Genomic DNA, 17,217 nt, shown 5'->3' with positions numbered 1-17,217 from the left:
AGCCTTTATTTATACATCTCAGATACTGTTTATAATTTCTTACAATAACTTCTGCATTAGTGGCTTATATCGTCTACCAATTACTGCTAAGATAATTTGTTTACCTTATATTCATGATGCAAGAATGTCTGAGCCAGAAGAATGAATGGGATTTAAAAAAAATACATATGATATGCAAGTTGAGTCAAACTTCGAAGCTGGGTTTAGATTATATGTACCGCATCTTGAGCTCTGCCCTACAGAACGTCTTGACAAGGCTTAGGTTGTCAAATTTCTTTTTGCAGAAAATTAATTTGTGAAGGCTAATGTCAAATTTTAGTTTTGATAGACTCTTTTGGAAAACATTCTTCATCCAAACCTTCAAAGCTACAAGAGACAACTCAAAGTCCTTTGGAGATGCATATTCTTTGTTCTGTAAAAACAGCTGATACCAGATATTTACAAAGACTGTGTAAAAAGATATATAACTGTTTTGCATCACTGTTTTACATTTAATCCAACTAAACATTTAGTTTACTTACACTGACATTACTATGCTTTCAGGCAATTTGGGAAAGCCAAAATAGTTATGTTTGGGCTTCTAACATGTTAATTCGCAACATTTGAGTGAAACGGAAGCACAGCGGTCAGCATATTTTAAAGCAACGCCTCAAACACAATCAGGTAGGATCAGTTTTCAAATAAAGAAGAAAACTGCAAACTACCAAAGGTCTGTTTCATCCTTTACATACTTGTATAATACAGCATATGGTCTGATGCAACTATAATTTAAGTGTTTGGCCATAAAGAACATTGTTATACTTGGAGGAAAAGAGGAGAAGCTCGCAAGCCTGAGAACACCATGCGGGGGAGCTTTGCTGTGGGATGAACTGGTGTATTGACCAAAACAGATGTCATCATGAAATAACTTTCTGTGGAATTAATGAAATAACACCGAAAGATGAGCATAACTTTGGCACAAACACTGATTAATTACTTAACTGACAGTTCATCTTGGCTTGTTATGTACAAAATAATAGGATATATTTAAATAAATGTGACAATTAAACCTTTTTACTGGTTCAACTGTGCACTTTGGGTTATAGTTAACAAAACACTCGCAATTCTTTCCTCTCATGCTGACAGAAACGCCTCCTCCGGCACAGAAACCCCCACTTGATTTTGAGCAGGAGAGAAATTTACAGATCACCTCTCTTTTCCTGATACATGGCAGCAAACAATGGAAACACAGATCCGTCATCAGCATATGAATGACTCAACCTGATCAGTCATTCACACAACAGTTTGCTCTTTGAACCAGCAAGGTAAGTGTGGAGAGAGCGAACATGATGCTGACGCTAGCCTGCAGCAGCGCAGACAAAAGCATCTATCACAAAGGCTTTGCTACGAACTGCTGCAGGAAACAAAAACAGACTACCTGAGATTTTTTTTTTTTTAAAGTTTTTCTCTGGACAGGGGGGGAAATGATAATAACAAATAAATAAGATGTTCTGAAGCTCTTAAAACTGTAAATAGGTTCCTCAGTGCAGCACCTACATGTAACAATAACAATATGACATAAGTGTCATTACTTGTTTGCTTCCTGCAAAATTAAAAGTGGTGACACTTAGAAAACCTATTAAGCAGCACTCCTATGTGCTTTAGAGGCCTAGAGGTGCAATAACTAACTGACCTGAGGGAATTGGCGGTTTTAATAACAGAATACCACTTAGTGTGTGAAACACATGCTAACAACGACCAAATGAAGTGCAGAATTGAATTGATATCACTATGGCAACAGAGATAGACAGACAGACTCCACAATTACTTGTTACTGATAGATTAATACAAAAGAAGAAGATTCATTCATTAATTAAATGTAATATTTTAGGTGTTTTTAGGTGTGTTAGACTGGTGTTTTATAAAACACATTACGTGAAAACACAGGTGACCTTATTTTGGACCCCGGCCTATTTTTACAAAGTTGGGGAAAAAAGATACAACAATGACTCCAAGCGAAAAGAAACAAAACAAACCAGACAGGAATCTATTGATTGTAGATTTCTGAAATATGGTAAATAGTTTTATAGAACTTAAAGACAAAGGAGTAACAAGTAAAAAAGCTATTTAACCTCCACCCATTCATACACTATCTTCCGCTTATGAGCTTGGGTTGTGGGGGTAACGGGTACAGTAGGGAAACAAAGATATCCCTTTTCCTTGCCGTAGGTAAAGGGGTTAAAGAAATATCCCTACAGGAAGCTCATTGCATATACTTGTATCAGGAGTTTTGTTCTTTCAGAAATAGTTTATACTGTATATTGTGATCATAGGTATACAGACATCTTAATTGAAAGCTTTTGTTCATGGTTTAGCCTTTTCTTTACCTGTTAAACCCTGCATTTTATGAGAGTGTAGTAGTTGCTCTGCATATTTGTAGCAGATGTTCTCTGCCAAAACACTGATGGCATTAATTTAAGGAATTAATCAAATGTAATATTCACAAAAATATGCAGTTTCTACAAATTAAAATTTACATAGCAGTTTTCTAGTAATACCCACAATACAAACCTCGTTTTACAGCACAAGTCACATTCACCCATTCCTAAAATACACATACTGGTAAGAAAGTTGAGGTACAGAGTCTGTGTTCAACATGTAAGCTAGGACGTGACCAATAACCTTTAAACTACCCAAGGGTTACACTTTCCATTGAATCAGCTGTCCTTGTGGATCACAAACCTGACATAATCATACAGAGATTATATTGTGCTCCCTGACTTGGTTCATATTTACACATTAATAAACTCTCTAGCTTTGCAATACACACTGCATCATTTGGGAGCAGTATATTATTTCACTTTCTTCAATGGTGCCACCAGACTCATAATGAGGTTGTCTTGATCTACTGCCTTGTATTCACTCCAGGTACAAATCAATGGATTTTCAATGACTGGTATTGGGGCCCCTGACTAAAACTATTTCCCAGTAGCTGATTTTTGTACTATCTGTGTTCCAGTTTTTGTTGAACTAACAAATCTGAATTTTCTCTCACTGCCTAAGTGTCCCTCTTTTAAAGCAATTTTCACAGTCAAAGGGGAACAGACTTAGATTTGTATTGTACTAGAAAGGTATTCAGATTTGAATTTAAACATTTGTCATTATTGCATGTCAAGGCAAATTGCGCTTTTTCATGAATCAGGAGAAATTTTTCCATACCTCTTGTTCACTTACGATTAACCTGAAATGAGCACCATTTTAAGACAAATTATCAGTGAGTCATATAAAAACACAGTACGAATAGCCTAGTGCGTCAAATGAATACGTCAGTAAGGGCAAGTTTTGAGGTTATTGCAGACTAATGCTGTATGTGTTGATGCATTGAGCCAAATAAAAGAAGCTATGTGCATCTTAGGTGATGTGTATACAGGAATAGCTTTCTTTAAAGAAGTTAATATATGTTAGAGCAATGTTTCGAGGCTGTCCTTTACGAATTCCTGGTGTGAACAAAGTAGTTCACACCAGGAGATTTGTTATTTGTTTTTCCTTTATGGAAAAACAAATAAAGAGATTGTGGTGTCCAGAATGTCATTGCGAGGAAGATAATGCTAAAAAAGTCAGTAGAAAACTGTGTAACACCGATAAAGTGAAATATGCTTTGAGTTTTCAAGCTTACATATGCAACTGATTTGATTGAAACTGGAACCTGCTTTTGACAGATGCATAAAACTAAGACATTTTTGAAGAGCAAAAGACAATAACTCAAAATGTACTTTTTTAAAAATAATCCTTTCAAATGTACCTTTCATGGTATTGTATGTAATGCTTGACATTAACATTCAAATAAATGATGCTCGAGGATTAACCTGGAAATGAGAGCTGCTCATCCTGGCAACACTTTGTGGTCATTCATTCAGAGCTTTAGTAAATAAGTAAATGCAAGTTGTTTTTTTCTGGGAAAACTTTTGGTGCTACATGCACAAAAATGTGACACTTTTCTCCTCCAAGTGGAGAGCTCAATGACTTCTACGTAGAGTGTGTGGCCACAGGCACTGTAACGCAGACAGAGGCAATGGTTGTTGTAACCCAATAATCAAAAAACAATAACAAATGGATCTCCCATAATCTTTAGGCTCTTTTTGTCAATCAGGGGTCTCTAGATGCGTTTGCAGCAAAGACAAAGAAATGAAGTTGCAGCTTAACGCGTTGTTTTTCTTCTTACTTCGCTCTCAATTATGCAAGTAGGTAGAGCCGAAATAACGGGCCAAGTGACTTTAATTTACATGACAATTTTGTTAGCTGTTGTGAGGCAATTAAATTGCCAAAATTGGGCCACTGTGGCCCAGTGAGTAGAGTAATTATCTTGGAATCGGAAGGTTGTAGCTTGTAGGCAGTTTCCTCCTGCCACATGTCGATGTTGGCAAGGCACTTAAACCCCAAGTTGTGTGGGTTTGCGAGTGTAAATGGCTCTAGTTGAAAGTGCTGTGAGTGGTTAGTATTACTGGTAAATTCAGCCCATTTACCGGTCACAGGCATTATCTAAATAGACTGATTGTGAGTCAGAATTGAGCCCATTTTGTTTTCCAACAACAAACACACCATTAACATATGTGGATGAGAGCAGCTGTTTTAGGAACTGATTATACAATTTGAGTAAACAGAAAAAAGGAGAGAATTAAACATATAAACAAGATTGCAAACCCTAGAGTGCCAATACCACAAATGACAATCTATATGAGCCAAACCAAAAACTAACAAGAACTAATTTAGAACTAATTCTAAACATAGTTCATAGTGATTATGTCATGAACTATCAATATGTATTAATTTTTCCTAACTTGGGTAAGCAAATTCTTGCTAAGGGTGTACTGGCATACTGGTCCTGACATCCTTTAACACAGTGTGATTGACTTGGGTCCCAAAATCTCATGTACAAAGCCTAGATTTTTACAGTCAGAAAGAATCCTGGCATGTTTGAGTCATTAAAGGGGTCAAGTTCTAACAAACAAACCTAAAAAAGGGAAAAACAACGTTCCACTTTGTAACAGTCTTTTCATTAAATAGGCTGTAAAGCCCTAAATCCTGCGGGCTCAGTCTGTCCAAACGTTCGGCTTCACAATGGAACAGAGTTCCGGGCCTTTCCGAGGGCCCCCGGTTGTTTTTACAGTTTTGCTGATCCTGGAAAATACCCATCTGGCACTTGTCGTTCAGCTCTGCACCAGTTTGAAAAGAACCACGAGGTTCGCCATGAGCATGCTCACACAGAAATGCATCATGCAGCACGGGGGCAGACATCAACATGGATGCAGAGGACATTCGCCCACATATTGCAGAAACACATCACGCCTCACTCGATCTCAGTAAGTGGATCAAATTAGCAACATCGTCTGGATTATTACTAAATCACCTCTTCATTTGAATAAATGCAAGAACAGGTCAAATTATATAACCAAGCCCATCCCACTCCACCCATTCATTCTCCTCACACTCAGGCAGCCTCTAACAAGCACGTGAGGGAACGTCATACCCTTGGTGAAAAACACAGTCTCTGAGAACCTCGCCGTAGCAGCCCTGGTTAGCCGCCGTCACACACTCGAATGCAACCATGTCCTCGTAGGCAACTCCCTGTAATGAGCTGTTCACCCAGTGGATCATCCCGCGGACCGCGCGCTGTGTTTTCTCACGAGGTGTAAAAAAGAAGAAAGGCAGCCGGATAGATAATGGAGAGAGAGAGAGGAGCTGGAAAAGGCAAGGCGGGGAGATTTTCTCCAGCAGGCTTAGGGCCACTGATCTTCCCTGGCCAGCTCTGATCTCCTAATAACCAGCTTACATCGCCCTTAACACCACCTGCCAAAGAAGAGACACTGGTGGTCTGCGATGCAGCTACTCCCCCCCACCTACCTCTCCCTGAACTCACTTCCTAAATAGTACATGTTGATCTTTCCAGACAGGGAAGCTAATCAATGCACAAGCAGCCACTGCTTAACTGAGACTGAATGCAGACAGGTAAACAGGCAGCACTAACCTGCTTGTAGCCATGTAGAGAGTCGCTCAGCAGCAACAAGCTCCTTTCAAACGGCTTCATTCATACAGCCGGAGCATCGGATGATGCACAGGAGGAAGAAAAGGAGATGGGGGGGTAGAGCAGGGAGGGGAGAGCGAAAAGGAATGATGGGCGAGTTCCGGAGCATGCCAGAAGGATGAGAGGAAAAGCACAAGGAAGCAGGTACATCAGAGGAAGAGATCCCAACAGATGGACTCTGAGGCTGGATTTCACACTCCGTTTCTTCCTTTTGATTTCATTTACTCTTCTTTGTCTATTTCTGCCGTAATGAGCTATCGCTTTCCTTTTCCATCTCTTCCTCCTTTGCTCCTCCAGCTGCTGGCTCGTCTGCCTGTTTACTGTTTCCCTTAGAGCCCAACCGATCCCGTATCTCGCGATTTCTGCTGCTGCTTTGAAGAATTCACGGCTGCACGTGACAGCACATAGTCAGAGACTGAGGGAGAACATGCCAAACGAGGTAAGGGAGAAAAAGAGAGAGAGGGAGAGCGAGAGATGGTGAGAGACGCAGACAGAGCAAATGAGAGAAGAGATGGCTTTCACTTTGCATTCCACCTCAACTCGGAGCCGGTACATCTAGGCTGGGCTACCTCAATTATTCATGTGTTTCATGAATGGAGGGGCTGACATCATTGGCATCCAGGTCACCTTACATTCAAAGCTTGTTCTAAATCACACTGAAAGGAGGTCCAAGTCTTTGCGGTAAACACAATTCATGGTCTCACACAGACACACATGGACACAACGCAGGATATTTGATGCATTTTGTGTGTCAAACAGCAAACAGAGAGTAGAAGTTTAATTTAAACAAAAACTCATCTTTAGAAATCTGACATTACATTATTAATATTTAGCTGCTTTCTCAAAGTGAGTAAACGTCTCACATCAGTTCATGAATAAATCTTCCCGCCACAGTTACAGGTTTCTAATTGCAGTTTGCAACTTTTAATTTTAAGGTGACTGCAATTAAATTGTCTGAACTTTTAATTTTTACAGACCCACAACTTCCTGTTTCGCTGCAGCATATAGGTACATGGCAGAGAGTTTTATTTTAGCCACTCTTCAAAGTAGGGAAGGCAAGAAAATATACCAATCAAGTAAGGCAGATGTTTATTTATCTTTAAAGGTCTTGAAATACAAAAAAAAGTAGGCCTGGATAAGACCCAGTGTTATCTTGAAACCACCTAACTGATTATTCCCACAAATAAGGCTAGAACAAAATAGCAAAACAAGCAAAAACATTATTATGCAGAGCTTGGCAACAAAACAAATTCAGTATTTTTAAAAAAATATTTTTTAATGCAATTTTAAATAAATAAAATGAATAAATAAATAAATAAATGTCGGTGATATGACAGTGTTAATCCATGACAGTTGCTAAAGGGCATCTAATTTTGTTCTTGAGTAACAAATACTGCATGCTTTCTGCCTCATGATCTTAGACTAACAGCAAACAATTTAGTCAACGGACCTGTTACGCAATTGCTAGAGTTGTGAATGTTAATTACTAATTTAAAAATGTTTTGAACAAAACATTGCACCAAACTGTGGTAACTTTTAAAATCCTGCAACCAGTTAAAGTTAGGCAAACTTCCTAATTGTGAAGAATCAACAAAATTAACGCAAGTCAAAATGACAGAAATTGTTACTGTATGCTACTCAAAAAGTTCTGACCAAACATCTTCAAAATTAAAAAAGCTATAAAAACAACACCCAGTGGTTATTCAAACATGGCAGAAAGGGCAACTTACGGCTGACCTCAAACGTACACCCACTCACACATAGCAATTATAACACTGAGTAATCACCTCTTCAGATCTTTAAGGAAGCAACCAGAACTCTTAGCAGTGCTGCTTTTGAGGCTTGACCCCAGGACCGTGAGGATGCTGGCGGCTTCTGTGGGAGCCCTCAGCGGAGTCGCTCTATGGAACAAAGGGAGCTGGTCCACTGAGCCGGACCACTGTGTGCCCAGATAAGCCTGCCCAGCCTCAAACAAGCAACTGACCTACTTAGGGGTCCTCTGTTCTCACTGTTGTTGTACAAGGGGACACGCTAATGGTCAAACAATTTCATACAATTGGCATGTAGACTACAGTGACTGCACAAGTGCACATACTTCTTGCGCTTTTGCCACATTGCTATCACCAAGCTAAGTTTATTTTATTGGCATCCTATGAGATACACTAGACCAACGCAAAGTAGTGTTTAGTTGTGAAATGGAAGAAAGATAATCGATGACATTTTTTTTACAAATCTGAAAAGTCCTTATGTTTTTAGCCCCTTTCACTCTGATGAAGATGAAAGAACACACAAGGCAAGTCATGTGGTAGAAGGTACGTTGGTTTGATGAGACCAAACTTTTTTGTCGACATACAGCGCTCTATGTGTTGAAGAATACAATTGTTGCCAAATAAACCATGCCCACAGTAAAACAGAGTAGTACTGGCAGTGTCATGTGGTGGGAATGCTTTTCTTTAAGAGGGGCAGGGAAGTTGATCAGAGTTGATTTTGAAGCATACAAACTGGTTGGTTCAAAGAGTATTAAAGTTTTACAAAATTCCTGTCAAAGTTCAAAGTTAACTAAATTGGGGGACTGTTGCAAGACTTGAAAAATGCCAGATGAACTTGCCAAATGTGACTGAGCTTGAGTTATTTTTCAAAACAAAACAAAAAATCATTAGTCTGTAGATGTACAACGCTGCCAGCAACAAGCGACAGACATCTAGCTCTGACTGCAGCAAAATGAGGTTCCACAAACTTTACTTATTAAGGAGTGAATGCATAAATGTGTGTACTACACTTTTTGGATTTGTAAATTGTTTTTGAAAAACATGTTATTGTACACTACGTTATGTTGAGTTATGTATAAAAATGTGAGTAAACTTTGACATGATGTCAAAAAGTTCAAGGGCATGTGCATACTTTTTGCACTGCAGTGTAAAGTAGTAGAATCCCAGCATGGTCATAAGTTTACCACAAAAGACCTTTTCCCAACTCAGCCTTGTGTAGAAGCAAACAGATCACACCCCAAAATGAAAAAAAAAAATCTTATGGCATAGCTTTTTTTGCATCTTTTTAGGAAAATGTTATGTTATTTACAGCGTTGCCACAGCAACATCATTATGGTGACACCTGGCTGGGTCGGAAATGTCTGTCAGGCCGACAGTGTGGGGCGTGCAGTTACCATGACAGCATGTCAAGCCATTCATGTGCACTCAAACTGTTTTCAGCGACAGGGAAAACGAAAGAGCTGGAGGAGTGTGTTTGTGTGTTTGTAAGGGGCCAGTGCTGCTGCATAAAACATCCTCACACACGATTAGTCATCTACAAAGCAACAAAATTTAAGCATACTTTACTGTGCAACAGCTTGTAAGAATATAAAAAAAACTGCTTGGCAAACAGAGACCAGAGGATCATAGCTAAAGTATGTCAAGACGTTTATTTTATCTATTTAAATCTAGTCTCACAGGCACAAGTTAAATTAAAATACTCATCCTCGGTCTAAGAGGACCTGACACTGGCAAACCTGTGACAATTTTTGGACTCACATTGGAAGTTGTGACCTACTGCCTAAGTCTGCCAAAATCCGTTTTCTTAAAGCAGATATAATTTAACACACTGATTAAAATTCAAAAGCAATGTCAGTATGGTGAGGGGATTTAAAAAGATCAAGAGAGGGAGCAGGAGGAAACAGGAAACGGGCAGCAGAATTAAGCAACTGTGGGACATTTAGTCCCATGGGACCGGGCACAGTCACTGCCATCTGCAGGGGACCTACAGGCATAAGGGGACAACACAGAGGGCTGGCAGAGTGTGAAGACAAAAGATATAAAAAATGAAATGGTTGAGCAATTAAAGGCCAAAATAATTTCCGCATCGGTTCACCTGACGTGAACAGCGCTTCTAGCTAAAAATGCAAATATTACTACACAAGCAGAAGTTCAGAGGATTTGGCTGACATACACTGAGCAGATTTTTGTCAACAAAAAGCTCTCTTTCCTGTGTGTAGAGCAATGTCCCGTAGTTATTACAGGGCAGGAGAGTGGATCCTCAGTGTTCTTTTCAACATGCTTAATGGCTAAATGGCTCTATTGTTTTTGATCAAACAAGTTGATGTAACATAATTGTGAGAATCATACATCTCTTACAGAGATGCACACATTACCAACCACAAATGCATTTTCCAGTCCACTAAAAACAAAGCAAACAAAAACCAAAAGGAGTAAATATTCCCTCACCATGACATTATCAATGTTTAATAATCGGTATAAAATGAATTGTTATTGCAGCTCACTTATTCAAACTGGAGCAGTTCTACACCCATTTTGAAATACAAGAAAGGTAGGATGGTGATGAAAATGTAAACTGACTTAAATCAAACAAAAACTGCAATGATTCTTTGAGTTTATGGTTTAGAAACCATAAACTCAAAATACTCAGTATGTAGGTTTTATTGCAGAACATACTGTAGTTGTCATAGCAAACTGTTTAGTACTCTAAAATGTTGCAGTTTCTCATCTAAAGCAGAAGTCAACCTTTTCAGATTTTATATTTTCAAATGTTCTGCAAATATGCAGCCAAATGCAATTCTTATTGTTTTGAAAATATGCACACATCTTGATCAGTGACAGGTCAGAACAAAACAGGCAGAGAAGTTAAACCTATTTGTCCCCAACCATCCCTTTGTAATGTGCGCTGACTGCGGTTTCACATTGTCTTCTTGAAAAATGCATGGCTGTCCTTGGAAAAGACCTGGTTTTGCAGGCAGCATTTGTTCCTGTAAAAGCTTAATGCAATTTTCAGCATAGAAACTGTCATCATAGAGACATAGCCTTAATTTGCCACCTGAATTTACACCATTTCACAGCAGAACCTGCTGTTGTGACTTACTACTATTATGAAAACCTATTTAGCTTGTCTTTTTTTTTGTCATTTCCATATTTCTACTGTCCATTCTTGAAAAGCATCTGAATAACTAATTCAAATTAAACATTTTCACTTAAATGCCAATGGCACCTCTGTGCAACGCAAAGCTGGTGGACACTCTTCCTTACCTTGGTATGAAACTTGGCCTCTCTATGGCTCTAAATATATATAGAAATAAAAGGTATATTCTGTGAAACATTTTTTCTTTAACATAGTTAAGGATTACACTGTCAATACATTCCATCGAATGGTCAAATAACAATTTGCTGAATCATTTATAAAGTAGGTTTCCCCCCGCCCCTTAAAAAAACAGCATGAAATAGAAGCAGAGACAAAGAGATAATAAACTGAGGCCATGAAGGAAACAATGTCGCAGTTTCTCCTTACTGCAGAGACCCTTCTGCAAATTTAAACCATACATAAATATTTATATATCAAAGGCCGCACTTGGGTTCAAAATCTGGCATTTTATTTCTGACTTTCACCATTTTGTGGATTTAATCATCACATCTGATATCCCTTATATTTTTGAGGACCTGCAAAACAGCCAGTAATTCAAATAAAAGAAAAATCTTTAGCGTATGACTTTTTAAGATAGGACAATTATTATTCATGCTGCAGAGACCTGGGAGCTAGAATTTTAAATTGAGCTTAAAATAGCCCAGAGAGACATTAGTGGCTCTATGTGGGGTTTTCACTTAGATGTCTGCATGAGGGGGTGACCGTGCACAGTTTTTATTTTCTGGAATCCTGCTAAAGATCAGTTATCTTTGATGTTTTGTTTTCTTGACTCTGCATGTGTGTGTTGGCGTGTGTGGGGGTGTGTGTACGTGTGTGTCTAAAGCTGACTACTGCATCCTCAAAGTATCACAAAAGGACTAATAGGAAACCTAACATTACAGTCCATTTCTACAATGTTCACTATGAAAAAACCATGAAAAATGCATTCTTAAAAGTAATATTTCATTAAGGAGGTCAGATGGATGCAGTGTTGTAATGCATGAATGCTTAGTTTGTCTGTCAAACTGTCCAGCAGTAACAGGAGGCTGGTCCACCGTGCCACGTGCAGCCAGAAATCTCTGCCTCAAGCCTGCTGTCAGGGCCTGGGTGTTGCTACAGCTGCTGATGCTGGCTGTGGGTGCACATCTGTGACTGAGCGCTTATGTGCGTGTGTGAGTCTGTGTGCTTGTGGAGATTTAAGTCACACTAAATGTCATACCAAGAGCAAATATCCATACACTGGGACCCTAGCCAAATCCTTACAAATCTCCCTGCTCCCCTTGCTGTCACACACACAAACATGTGCAAGCTGGTTTCTTTCTTTCTTTCTTCTTCTTCTTTTTTATTGTTATCTTAAAAAAATAAATGATGCAAAAATAACAAGCAAAGCACTTTCCTGCATCACAGCTGTATAAATGTGTCTTTAAAAGAACTGATGCACCATATCTCACTATGAATTGTAGTAAAAGTATACACAGCAACACAGTCAACATAAATCCAAATTCTACTAAATTAGTGGATCAATAAATCATTTATTTAATGATTAATTAATTTATTTCAAATTTTTTACTTTTAGTCAATTATTTATAGGTTAATTTATAGCTCTATGCCGTTTATGAACTGCACTGTTTACATTTATTAGAAGATAAAATTTAAAATTGCTCACTATTTTTGTGATATAATATAATTATAGTATAATTATAGCCTGCTGACTCAAAGAAGATTATGACTGCCAACATCAAGACAACTATATATAAATATGACGATAAACAACTTGTTATTATCTATGTTGCACATCCTCTCATATCACATCAGTAATTGCACCGGCTAATCATCTTGTTCAAATAGTAAATTATTCAAATTATATTTAGAGAAAGACTATGCAGCCGGAAGTGATTAATGTTGCTTATCTTCTGAAATGACCTGAGGTCATTTAATACAGGATTCAACTGGAGACATGTCCATGTGATCATCATTATGGAGCTATAACCAACGTGAATATTTTGTTGTAAACAGTTAATTTTGCCATGGTCAACAAATATAAATGACTAACCACACAAGGTCATCCTTTCAATATAATATATGACCATTCAGTGCATCACCTGTTAGAGCAGCAGCATCTTATACACCTTCTTGATTTGCCTCCAAATTAACCAAGACAAAGACTGTATATGACTTCACTTTTGATTATAATAATAAAACATAATAATTTTTTATACAAGAGATTGTTAAATGTACTGAATTCAAAAATGCACAGGCAGTTATATAATTTTATTTATATGTGGCTTCTCACCAAGACAAGTCCTTTCCAGGTAAAGGACTATGTGATGTCAACAGATGGCTGTTGAGTATAAAGTAACCTGAAAACAGATTAACTGAGGACAGACTCAGGTTTAGCAGTGTTTCTACACTACAGAGTAACTATGGCACATCGCAAGCACAACACCAATGCTTATATTTAGGTAGCTACATAACCTAGGTGACCTACATTTTGCACAGGGCATCTAATTCATCCTAATGGGCTAAGAAATAACATCCAAAGGCTCAGTCTGCTCTGGAGAACAATGACGGTGAGATTAGTTCATTTCTAAGACATGTAAGATAATACAAGAGGAGACAACAGATGGGAGAAATTAGGAAGGACACGTACAAATATAGAGATAATGAAAGAGAGACAGGGGCTTCAGGGAAACCCAGAACTCCTTTGGGGAAAGAAGAGGTCCTCATAAAATTGAAATGGAAGAAAGGAAGCGGGACGCACGTTGCCGAAGCTGCTCCCCATCTATTTTTTTCTTTCTTTTTCTTTTTTTTTCTGGCAGTGCTCTGTAATTTGCCTCTAAAAATACCAAGCTAGAAAAAGAGGAGGGGCACGAAGAACCGCAGGGGGCTGGGGGGATAACAGAGAAGATAAAAGGGTAGATGATGGAGCACTTTGGCAAAACATGTTCAAAGAAGAAAGTGAAACAAAGTCCATCTGGTTGTGTGTGTTTTGGTGTACATGTGATATGACGAGGAGACAGGAAAACATGCGAGTGGGAATGCCAGGGAGAGACAGACGGAGCATGTGCCAGCTCTTTTCCAGGCGGCCACGTGAGCGCTTTTCCTCAGCTGGTCTGCTCACACTGAGCCAGCCAGAGGGGAGCTGTGTGGGGTTGCTGGAGTCACAGTGGAAAAAGGCATGCTACATGGAGCTCATACTGGATGTGCCCAGCCTGGTCACAGCCCACTGATTCTCACCTAACCCTCATTCCAAACCATTATGCTCTGTGCACATTGATAATGAGGACACAAGCAGAATTACACAAATGCTTGTATTAACTGTTGTTTAAAGAATACTTAGCATTACATGGACGTTAGGCAGAAAAGACACAGCAGGAAACAGTCCCATAAATCTTGCCCCTGGCTTAGTTGTGCTATGCATACGTGACAGCCTTAAAGCTACACACAAAAACAAGTGCATTTTAAAATCACAGTCAGAGCAACACATTGCATCTGCCTCTGCTGCGCTTATTCTTACCAGGCGAGCTTGAAGCCTTTCATTAGTACAGTGAGGATTGCCTGACGTCCATAGCGCGTTGTGGGCACAAGGCTGCCCGTTCACACAGCTGCATGATGACTGACAGACTGCCAGTGCCTCACCTCCCATACAAAGCCAGAGAGATGCACAGAGGAGGAAGGGAGGATCGGAAGCAGAGACTGATGGTCGGTAGAAGACTGAAGTCTGGGAAGATGATCCTGCGCCTCCTCCAGCCGGTCTGCTACATTCTTCTGCTTGAATCAAGGTGCCGCAGTGCTCAGCACTTGTGCCAGAAACTCACACCTCCCTGGGCTTCTTTGGTTTTCCCAAAAGAAGAGGAGGTGACCAGCACTGCAACATTCGCAGCTCAAACTGCAGCATGCCGCAGAGGCAAGGAAGGTTTAAGGACTGCAAATAAATGCAATCATGGCTTGTTTCTGATCCTTTCTGACTGTTTCCCTTCAGGTCGTGCTCCACACTGTCCCTCTGAGGTTCTCTTTGCTCACTCAAACTCCGTCTGTATCAGCTTCAGCCTCCGCAGCGGATGAGAGCTGCACTTGCTGTGCTCACAGTGAGCAGGCGCAGGATCCCGTCCCTCCCTCCCTCCTGTTCACTCTGCCCTTTTCCCTAGATGGCTCCCTTTCTCTATTGCACTCAAAGATAAACCTGGCAGATCCAATGTGAAAGACATGGTGGCTGTTTCTACCTGTAACTCAGCGCAATGACCTGCAGCCCCCACCTCACACATCACAATGACGGAGAAACACAATAGGTGAGATAACCTGCAGCAGTTTCATAATTTATTCAACTTGCAATCTACTTAGTTAATTTAAGTTAATGTTCACTTATGCAGTGTGGTGCATCACTTGCACATAAATTAAGGGGGAATGTGAATGACAAATTCGGCTTGAGATTTGATTTTTTTTTTATTTAAAAAAACATGATGCATGAATAGGTAAGCAAAAAAACAAGATGTGCACGTTTGGTGAACTATACGGTTTTCTTTATGGACGGTTAATATCTAAGCTTCCCACGTTCCTGTTATTGCTTCAAATCAGACTAATCCTGCACATATGTCAATTTTGTTTATGTAAATAATCACCAAAGTACTGTGGGCTCAACCCTGTAAGAAAAGGGAGGATCTCTGACCATCATCCTAATTGTGTCTAGTGGCAAGATAAACTCAGCTCCTTGTTATTTGAATGTATAACTTAAAAAAAAAACTCTTCAGGGCAATTATTAATAAAACTCATAATTTAGAAGGAGGGAAGCATTGCAGGAACAGTCTCTATCCAATTGGAGAAACCTCTTGTCACACTGGCCCTTTCTCTTGCATCTAAATTAAATTTAAACTATAGGAACAGTTTCATGGAAAATGTTAGAAAGTGTTATTTTAAGACCTCATATACCTTGATACTAGCAATGACTGTCAACTCAGTGATCCTCCTCACAATGAAGAAATTAGTGGATCTTTCAACTTCATTTAACCAAATAGTCCACAACAGACAGTGTAGAGGATGCTCACATTATATTTCTAGGTGCCACTGTTGATTCCCTGAGGTATTGTGAATGTGGCTCTACTGGAGGAAGAGGAAGAGAGGGAACCAAGTAGAAGAGACGTAAAAGTTCACCCTAATATCCTCCCAGGGTGCAGCTGTAAGTGCAATAGCCTGTACTTCATTGCAGCCATGTGACAGCAAGTCGTCTCACATACAGGTGCTCATCTACTCTGGAACTAGGACGAATTTCACAGACACAGTACAAATAATACTCCCAGCCGTGATGCACCAATTGTTAGCATGAATTATGCGCTCATGATTTCCAGGAAGATTCAAGGAGCTTACAAAGTTCATCTGTAAAAACATGGCCAAATGAAAGCAGGATGTCTTGACCCAGCTCTCCCAGCTAACGAGCATGATGCAACAAGGGGGATGGTCTGTATATTTCTATCAATATTATTACCACAAACAAATGAAATTAAACAGAAGGAAGGGTCAGTGTGACGTTCCTTTAATTCTAAATCCCATAAAAATAATATATACAGTACAGACCAAAAGTTTGGACACAACTGTGTGTCCAAACTTTTGGTCTGTACTCAATACAGACCAAACGTTTGGACACACTTTCTAATTGAATTCAATGAGAAGGTGTGTCCAAACTTTTGGTCTGTACTGAATACAGACCAAAAGTTTGGACACACAGTTGTGTCCAAACTTTTGGTCGGTACTGTATATATTTGGATGTTGCAAAATGCAAACCTGGCCCTCCTGGGAAAAAAAAATTGTTCCACTTGTCAAATCAGGAATTAACTGTGATTACACAACTCTGGATTTTAGAAGCCTGTTTATAACATGATCTGCAGACATAATACATATTTTAAATAGAATCTATCTTACAGTTGAAAGATTAAAAAAGCAACACATTATTAGTAACAGTATAAAGCAAAGTAATTAAGAGCTATCAGTCTGGAAAGGGTTACCCGAGGCAGTGAGGCTGCCTCAGGTAAGACCAGAGTTCAACAGTAAGAGAATAGACTACGCAAAATGGTCCCTAAAGGAGAGCTCCAAGGCCAAAACAATTGCTGAACAAAACAAACATAAAGGTCAGTCTCACCTTAGGCAAATAAACATCCCAAGGAATCTTTTGTCTTTCAGTGGACTGATCAGACAAAAGTGGAACATTTTGAAAGGTTTGTGTCTTTTAAGCCTAACAGAACATTTCAGAGATAGAACAT

General features: G+C 39.3%; 1 protein-coding gene across 11 annotated transcripts in view; it reads right to left on the bottom strand.

Moving 5' to 3' along the window:
• Positions 1 to 17,217, bottom strand: part of gramd1bb (GRAM domain containing 1Bb) — a 109,693-nt gene that overhangs the window by 33,486 nt on the left and 58,990 nt on the right. The window contains exon 1 of one of the 11 annotated variants that reach the window (XM_032590496.1): positions 14,484 to 15,195. The exons of 8 other annotated variants lie outside the window; for them this stretch is intronic. In XM_032590496.1, coding sequence (XP_032446387.1) covers positions 14,484 to 14,506 — 23 coding nt within the window. In that variant the 5' untranslated portion in view covers positions 14,507 to 15,195. Of the gene's footprint in view, positions 1 to 5,506; positions 5,530 to 6,004; positions 6,143 to 14,483; positions 15,196 to 17,217 lie in introns of those variants that run through there. 2 more of the 11 variants (XM_032590497.1, XM_032590494.1) reach the window with 2 other exon arrangements.

Source organism: Xiphophorus hellerii, chromosome 18 (genome assembly GCF_003331165.1).
Source record: "Xiphophorus hellerii strain 12219 chromosome 18, Xiphophorus_hellerii-4.1, whole genome shotgun sequence".
NCBI classification, from domain to species: Eukaryota; Metazoa; Chordata; class Actinopteri; order Cyprinodontiformes; family Poeciliidae; genus Xiphophorus; species Xiphophorus hellerii.
The sequence above is the reverse complement of the archived record's forward strand: the minus strand, read 5'-3'. Positions and strand labels throughout refer to the sequence as shown.